This window comes from Sinocyclocheilus rhinocerous, unplaced genomic scaffold, assembly GCF_001515625.1.
Source record: "Sinocyclocheilus rhinocerous isolate Xijiao unplaced genomic scaffold, SAMN03320098_v1.1 scaffold1961, whole genome shotgun sequence".
Taxonomy (NCBI): Eukaryota; Metazoa; Chordata; class Actinopteri; order Cypriniformes; family Cyprinidae; genus Sinocyclocheilus; species Sinocyclocheilus rhinocerous.
In genome coordinates, this window is record NW_015662980.1 from 128,106 (window position 1) to 136,595 (window position 8,490).

Consider the following 8,490-nt stretch of genomic DNA (forward strand, 5'->3'; position numbering starts at 1 on the left):
CACATATGTATGGATAAAACGTGTGTGTGTGTGTGTGTGTGTATAGGCTATATATATATATATATATATTTGTATTTTTGAATATTTGATACATATTGCCCAGCCCTACTGGTAAGTGAATATTAAAGCACTGATTGGATGGTATAGGTGTTAGATGGCATTAATTGTATGCTATTGATTGAGTGTATATAGTGTTGATGTGTTTACGGAAACTACACTACAGCCAGTGAGCATTTCCAAGATACTGACAATAGTACTGCAAATATGACCAAACACAGGCGTCTTACACTGAGCACATGTTGAATTATGAAGTTAGTGGAACTCTGAGATGATCATTACTCTTTTAACCAGGCAGTTCAACACTGTACTATTCCACATCTGTAACGTCAGAGCATGTTTGAAATGTAAATGCTGATCATGTGATGGTTAAAACTTCAAACTTTATATTTCTTTTTTTATAGTTCTTTTTTCTATTATTTAGCCGGGCGTCTTGTCTTATGGAAGATGTAGGTTAGTGTTTAAAGGACCTAGATCAAAAGTTAATAAAAAAGAAAAACAAAATTAAATGTTTTGGTGTTACTTTTTACATATTGTAAAGCTATCAGTGTAGCTTGAACACAGCTCTCTTGTCGTTGATTTACTTTGGTCACGTTTTCATTCAATGCTTTTTGAGCATATTTAGATAAGCGTTGTTTTTAAGAATTAATAGTTTACACTGATGATGTAATGGTTTTGATGGACTCATGTTACACTGTCTCAGACTACCTTCAAATGGCAATAATCATGATATAAGTCTGTTATATCTGTTATGTTTTTTCATTGACACAAATGCTATTGCACCAAATTGTTATTTGTCAGATTTCTGAACAACATTAAAACAAACAAAATGAGTTGTGTGTTTTTGTTTTTATGTTCTGGAAAGCAGTAGGTGTTTTTTTCTTCTTACGGTTGTTCATTGAAACATTGGGTTCGTTCTCCTTGGCTGAATAACCTCACCAAGGGCATGTTTACTTTTACATTACCATTGTGGACAGGGGAACGAGTGACCTGCATATGATTATTTAGTATAGTATTTGTAATTTATCCCATTAGAAACGCACATTTTTGCCATGTTCTGTGCTTCTGTGGCTGCATGTGGAGTTTTCCACATAAGTTTCTTTGCGTAAATGTCCCTGCAGCATTTGGAAAGGGTTTGCTTTCTTGCAACCCCTCACGTTGCCTCTGAGTTCCCAAAACAATAATGCTTACACCAAACATTTCATGGATCAATGGTGGTTTGTTTTCCCCTCAAGCACCAGTTGATCCAATAATGAACCAAGTCCGCATATTAGAGTGACGTAAATAAAAACCCAGTGCTCCAGTGGACGAGGAGTGGTCAGAGACTGACTTCTGAGAATTTCGTGATTGTTTTTAAAGTTAAGGATAGTCACGGCTCTATAAAAGGCCTTTGTTGGCGAAGGACGGACTTGTGTTTGGGACGTGAGGGTGCTTGTGGAAGTCTTGTGATGTAGATGAAAGATTGGCTACAAACACTGCAGTTGCAGCTGGGGCTCATCAGGTTTTTCATTTGTAAAAGCGAGTGGACTCCACTCTAGCAACACCAGACAGCCATGCCCTTGCGACCGAGGGCTTCCTCTCAACCTGGAAGAGCAAACACCCTTCCAAGCCTTAAAAACATCCCAGTCCTGCGTCCGAGAGCTCTGTCGTCTCACGCTCAGTCGCCTTTAGAAGATGAGCTCTCTTGTCCGGTCTGCTGCGAGATCTTCACCGATCCCGTGGTCCTGAAGTGCAGCCACAGTTTCTGCCGCCTCTGCCTTCAGCAATTCTGGAACAAGAAGGCGGCCAAGAGGGAATGTCCCGTATGCAGGAGGAAGTGTTCTCTGACGGAGCCCACCGTGAGTCTGGCTCTGAAGAACGTGTGCGATGCCATTGCACAGAAGCAGAAAGGACAAGCGTCTGCGAAAGCAGGCTCATATTCAGCCAACGGGACGTCCAAACCAGAGGCTCTCTGTGCCACTCACGGGGAGGGACTCAAATTGTTCTGCCAATATGATGAAGAGGTTCTCTGCTGTGTTTGTCAAACGTCCAAGAAACATCAAGGCCACAGTGTGTGTCCTTTGGAAGAAGCAGCAAACGATCTCAAGGTGATGTATTAAGAATTTTCCTTAATTCTTAGTTGTAAGAAATAATTTTCCAAATAAGCCTTATTTTTACCAGAATAAACCAAAATAATAAGCCTAAAAATGGCTTTTGGTTGTTTTTATTTTGAAATTATTTATGACATGCATTTTAACCCTCCAAATTCTTATTACCATAATGCATACTAAAGCAATAAGCCCCAAGAAGCCGTGGTTTACAGTGAATTTATAACAGCTAAGGAGCGTTGTTGGGCACAACACGAAGCGGAGTGCCTACAACCCCCTTAGCTGTTATAAATTCACAGTAAACCACGACTTCACGGGGCTTATTGCTTTTATAAAACGGTTATTCCATATATGTAGTAAGGTTTCACAAAATAAAACAGAGCAAATAAAGTGTAATGATATTAATAAAAACAGCATTCTTCCACCAAACAATGTAGTTCTTCAGAAACGGTTGTGGTTCCAACAAAGTGGTTGCTGAGCAACACACAAATGTAAACAAAGGTGCATGTTTGTAGAGTAATTTACAACAGCTTCGAACTTGGCTCAACCAATCAGAATCAAGGACCGGAACTATCCGTTTTATAAAGATGCTTTTCTTGTATTTGTCACTATTCTCAATTCTTATTAATGTGGTGCAATAGATTTTTCGTGGTCATGGAAAACTTGATCATATCTGGGAATTTAATAAAATGAGGCCAAGTCAATTTTTAATAGTAATAACATTAATAGTGAATTTATGTTTTCCTAGAGTTAGAACTTGATTTTTTTAATAGTGCAATTTCTATATTATTATTATTATTATTTATTTTAAAATCTTGTTGTGGAATTCTTGTTTACGGTTTGCAAACTTTCCTTGAGGGTTGTTTTAAATTGGATTGAGATGTACATTTTTTTTTTCTCCAGGAGGAAATGCGGCAGATTGTCATCCCACTTAAGAAAAGTCTTCGAAGCCTCTATGAGGCCAAACAGCAATGTGATGACATAACTGTCCACATCAAGGTATCAACAAAGAACAAGATCCAGACTAATAAACATCATGTGATAGACTAGCCATCAACAGATACCTAGGGTAATCACTTAATTACCTTCTTTATTTTGGGTTCACATAGAACCAAAGGCAACAGACAGAGAAACAAGTTCACGAGGAGTTTGAAGAGCTTCGGCAATTTCTTCTGAAGGAGGAAGCTGCGAGGATTGCTGTTCTGGCAGAAGAAGAAGAGACAAAGAAACAGACGATGAAGAAAAAAACGGACATAATCGCTCGCGATATACTCAGCTTTTCTCATGCTGTCATGGCCATTGAAAATGAGATTGCTAATGATGACAGCCTCTTTTTACAAGTAACCTGCTGTATTTGGATTGTTAACTAATCTTATCAAGTTTGTACAAATATTAGCACAAGTAACTGATTTGAATTTTTCCCACAGAACTACAAGAATGTCAAAAAGAGGTAATAGTACATTGTACATTTGAGAGTATTTGATTGAATTATTTTCATAAAATCCTCAACTAACCTGATTGAATTTCCTTCCAGAGCTCAGATATCATTTCACGAACCAGAAAATGTCCCCAATTCTCTAATTGACGTTGCGGAGCACATCACCTCCCTGAAGTTCAGAGTGTGGGAAAAAATGCAGAGCCTGGTGGAATACAGTGAGTGTTCAGTTACTATAGAGCTGGATGAGTTTGTGTAAACATTCCGAATAGGTTCCCTTTAAATTCATGAGTCGGAATTTGAATGGCATTAGTTGATAAGGAAATTACTGAACTGCAATTCAAAGAAGTTCAAAGTTGGTTTGTTCAGCAAATGTCATGTTGTTTGGCTCCACTTTGAAGACTTAGAGTAAAGTAGAGCTTTCTGGGAAATACAGTTTTCAGCCAGCATGGCACATAAAATGATATAATGTAAAACATATTGTAAAATGATAATAAAATGTTATAATGAAAAAATATATTTATATTACAAAATATTAATATATTTCATTATTTATTTACTAATGTTTCTGAAAATAGCCCATATGATGTATGAATACATGTTTATGGATAATTCATTAAGATAAATTCAATGTCGTATTTAATTATATTAAATGTATTATATATTAAATTATATTTATTAACTACACTTAGTTTCTTAAAGCTGAAGTGTGTAATTACTCTTTAATGGGTGTAATTACTCACTAGCACAGCCAAATGGAATTGTGAAAATTTATTGTTTCGACAGGTTTCCGAAACCTTTCCGCCTGCTCCAATTAACCCTTTGCCAGGAGCTTGATTGACAGGTGATCTGACCAATCATAGTGACGAATCTGCCATTTTGTTTGACAAACAAACCAGACAGGAGAGTAGATTTACATTGGTGGACTTGAACTTGAAAATGGTGTGTATTGATGTTTTTCTGCGGCTGAAATAAGATACCTTCTGATGTTCATTCATGTTAATTTTGTGCTAATTTTGTTAAGAGGAAGAGATGATCGGTTCACGTGCTGCTTGAACTGAGGCAGTGATTTGTCACGAAACATTAAAGAGCCACAAAACGGTATTTATTGTTGGAATTCCTTTTAAAAAATGACCAGATTTGAAAGCTGAGACTTTGTTTCATGGCAAAAGTAACCTGATCTGTCTTGTCTGTCGGCGCGTTGTCAGTGTCCTCTTTGCTCCGCGATGTATTTTTCACTGCGTGAGAAAATGATGTGTGGCGTGAGAGCACCATTGGCTTGTTGGACGTAGCAACAGTTACTAAGGGGGGTGGGATTTTGCGAAGGGTCAGTTGGTCAAACAACCAGATATTCCCATCCCAAAAAACTTGGTTAAGCCAATGTTGTTACTGTGTCAGGATGTTTCAAAAAAGACCAAATATAAACCCCAAAAAACACTTTTAACACTAAAAAAATTACACACTTGAATTACATTTAAATTAAACAAATCTTACATTTTAACACTGGTACATAAATATACATTTGTTATAATGTCTTTCCGCTTTCTCTACCACTTAGCTCCAGTGACATTGGACCCCAACACAGCCTACCCCTGTTTGTCTCTTAGCAAGAGCCTGACGAGTGTGTCCAACACGGGGATGATGAAAGAGCTGCCTAATAACCCTGAGCGCTTTGACCACTTTGTTTTTGTACTGGGCTCCAAGGGTTTCACCTCAGGATGCCATTCCTGGGAGGTGGACGTAGGCCAAAATAATGACTGGGTAATCGGTGTGGTTAAAGAATCAGTAGCCAGGAAAGGCAAAATCTCAGGCTGTCCCGATGGAGGATTCTGGACCATGGCTCTCTCTGATGGGAAGTACACGGCCATGACCAGCCCCCACACCCCATTGCTCAACCTGAAGGGCCACCTGGAAAGGGTTCGGGTGAAGATCGACTATGATGCCGGAGAGGTCAGCTTCTTTGACTCAGTTGGTGTCACACCTGTCTACACGTTTAACGACCACTTCACTGAGACAATGTTCCCTTTTTTCTGTCCGGGGGCAAATATAAATGGGAACAATCCAGGGGCGCTGAAGATCTGCCCCGTGAGGGTGGCAGTATGGAACAGTGCCTCCTGGTGACGCTGGCTTTATTTACATATTTCCGCTTCAGTTATACAGTACCAGTCAAAGATTTGGAAACGTTTACCTTTTAGTCTATTAAATTACTATTTTTCCAGGTTTTAGAATGAAGTCTGAAGACTGATCTCTCACTAGCATTTATTCAGTGCCCGGGAACTCTTTACCATTCCTTGGAGAGACTCAGCAAAGATAAGCATGCGCACTCTTTATAGAGTAGCTTTCAGCCCATGTTGTTTACGGTCTTAACGCAAACTGACCGTTAATAATTTTTCAATTAATTCTCAAACTGTCTACCCAATAACTGTTAGTCTCCTATTCCCCGCCAACAGTTATTTATCTTTTAATTCAGTGGAAGCATCTTAGCCAAAAGACAGAGAATGCCTGCAAATTTAATTTCAGGCCTTTAAACATAATACTTTAGATAAATAGATTTTAAAGCACACAAGAAGCTCAGTCAAGTCTATCCAGACCTTTGATTGGTAGTGTATGATGTTAGGTTTTATGGACAGTTTGTTGTCTACCAAAATATATGTTTGGATAATTTACTAATATACATGTTTACCTCATATGTGACCCTGGAGCACAAAACCAGTCTTAAGTCGCTGGGGTATATTTGTAGCAATAGCCAAAAATACATCGTATGGGTAAAAATCATTGATTTTTCTTTTATGCCAGTAAAGATTATGTACGCTTATTTATTCAGCTTTCAGATGTATAAATCTGAATTTCAAAAAATTTACCCTTATGACTGGTTTTGTGCTCCAGGGTCACATATATAAATGTCACTGATATGTAATGCCAAATTAGAAAAGCATGCTGTATTTATTGTGCTTCTCACAAGTGTAGTACAAGTGATATGTTAGACTCAGTAGATCTATGTACCAGTTTATAAAACTCGAGGATATTGATCAAAATATAAACAGAATTCGTAACATTCTGTTGTTTATTAATGTGTAGCATGTTGTTTGTAGCGTAGAAATGTTCTCAGAAAACACTTATAAATAAATGCTAAATATCTAGTGTCGTGTTCTTTTTTTATGGTGAATGGCAAATTATATAGCACATAATGTTTGTGCATTCAGATAAATGACACAATATTGCAGTATTGTTTGTTTAGTTTAGTTTGTTTTATTGTATTGAACACACAAAGAATGAAGTTACCATGTCATAAACATTAATGACTGGGCTTATCACTTTGTTAATAATGGGTAAAATGGGCCATCTGGATCAGCCCTTTCGTGAACTTCCTTATATAAGTGTTTTTCTGGTTTGTTCTTCTGGTTTACCAGGGCATTGTTTTTCCAGTGTAGTCCAAGAATCCGCCGTGTTGCTTCTCAGTAAGGCTGCCAATGACACGGAACACCCCCTCTACACTTTCTCTGGTGTCGATAGGAGCCTAAAATTGACACCAAACAGAAATATTGTTACTAGAATGGATAACTGTCACATTTCTGACAAGTCTATGACGAGTGCTTCAAGGTTCACCAACTAGGTTCTGATTAGTTCATTTCAAATTGAATACAAAAATGGACCTGTTAAAGTGAATCAACTTTATTACTGAATTTAGATTTACCTCATCTCCCCCCATGTCCGTCCTCACCCATCCTGGGTGAATGGAAATGCAAAGGATCTCGTCTGCCTTTAAGTCCCTAGCGGTGTATATGGTCAACATGTTTAGACCAGCCTGAAAGGAAAACAGATGTTTAATGAAGTTTTAAGTCACATTCAAATTAGCAGTTTTGCTGCACGTCTAAACAAAGCCTTAGAATTCTTGCGTACCTTGCTGATGCTGTATGGGAAGAGTGGGAATGGCTCTTTCAGTACTGGCATGATAGTCATAGACGCTGCATCTGTAGAGATGTTGATCACAGCTGCTTTATCACATGACATCCCTGGTTTGCCACTGGCTTTAGCTGCCGTACGCAGATATGGCAGGTACTCCTGATTAAAAACATTCACAACAGATTGTCTCAGATGTACAAGAAATGTCACATTTTAGATTCGGCTTGCTCTCAAAAGTGATTTCCATTACCCTAATGACAAACAAAGGTCCTATCACGTTGGTGTTGAAGGTGTTTTGCATGTCCTCAGCAGTGGCGGTCAGCATGGTTTTTTGTGGCAACACTGCAGCGTTATTCACGAGCAGGTTCAAGCCATTCTTCCCCAGTAGAGAACCCACTTTTTTGGCAGACTCTTTGATAATGCACGGATCAGCAACATCTAATAGTAGCAGGAAAAAGGTGATGTTACTTCAAAACTTCAAAACTGTTAAAATGTAGTCCAGAAGACAAATGCACAATTACCAAGCTGCACAAGGGTGACAACACCTGGATGCTTTTTGGCCAGTTCTCTCAGTGCCTGAATCAGAAAGAGAATGTGAATGATTAAAAACAGATTTCTTGAGCTGTCTATAATCCTAAGCTCCTGAATACTCACCTCAGAGTTTGGCCCATCTGGGTCACGACATGCAGCAAAAATATTTGAGCAACGGGCCTCCAGGAGTTGCTTGACCATTTCTAAACCCAAGCCTCGGTTGGCTCCTGTCACTAGAGCACTACACGCCTTTAATGCCGCCATGTTCAAAGATGAAAGTCTGGTTCTGTCAACCAACCTGCCTCACTATATGGCTTTTTATATAGGATGCAGAGTGGACTCCACACCCCTTTATTGCACTGGTCTTTTTAGTGGTTGTAACCATGATGAGTCAAGATGACATTTCAAAGTGACTCAGCATGAACATATAAGCGCTGATTGCATTGAGTAATAAAACTGCTTGGATGCTTTCCAAAA

The 8,490-nt window shown here is 38.6% G+C and overlaps 2 protein-coding genes across 2 annotated transcripts; one reads left to right on the forward strand and one right to left on the reverse strand.

Moving 5' to 3' along the window:
- Nucleotides 1-1,298: 1,298 nt before the first annotated feature.
- On the forward strand, nucleotides 1,299-6,266 carry LOC107728678 (E3 ubiquitin-protein ligase TRIM39-like). Its single transcript, XM_016538954.1, has 6 exons — nucleotides 1,299-2,144; nucleotides 3,048-3,143; nucleotides 3,254-3,484; nucleotides 3,572-3,594; nucleotides 3,679-3,797; nucleotides 5,138-6,266. Exons 1-6 carry the CDS (start codon nucleotides 1,611-1,613, stop codon nucleotides 5,698-5,700), a joined length of 1,566 nt encoding a protein of 521 aa, XP_016394440.1. The 5' UTR covers nucleotides 1,299-1,610; the 3' UTR covers nucleotides 5,701-6,266.
- Nucleotides 6,267-6,982: 716 nt separating this feature from the next.
- LOC107728679 (C-factor-like) lies at nucleotides 6,983-8,277 on the reverse strand. Its single transcript, XM_016538955.1, has 6 exons — nucleotides 8,137-8,277; nucleotides 8,004-8,058; nucleotides 7,733-7,920; nucleotides 7,480-7,641; nucleotides 7,274-7,384; nucleotides 6,983-7,096 (listed from the first exon to the last, which is right to left on the reverse strand). The coding sequence occupies exons 1-6, from the start codon at nucleotides 8,275-8,277 to the stop codon at nucleotides 6,983-6,985; spliced, it is 771 nt and encodes a 256-aa protein (XP_016394441.1).
- Between the last annotated feature and the right edge of the window lie 213 nt (nucleotides 8,278-8,490).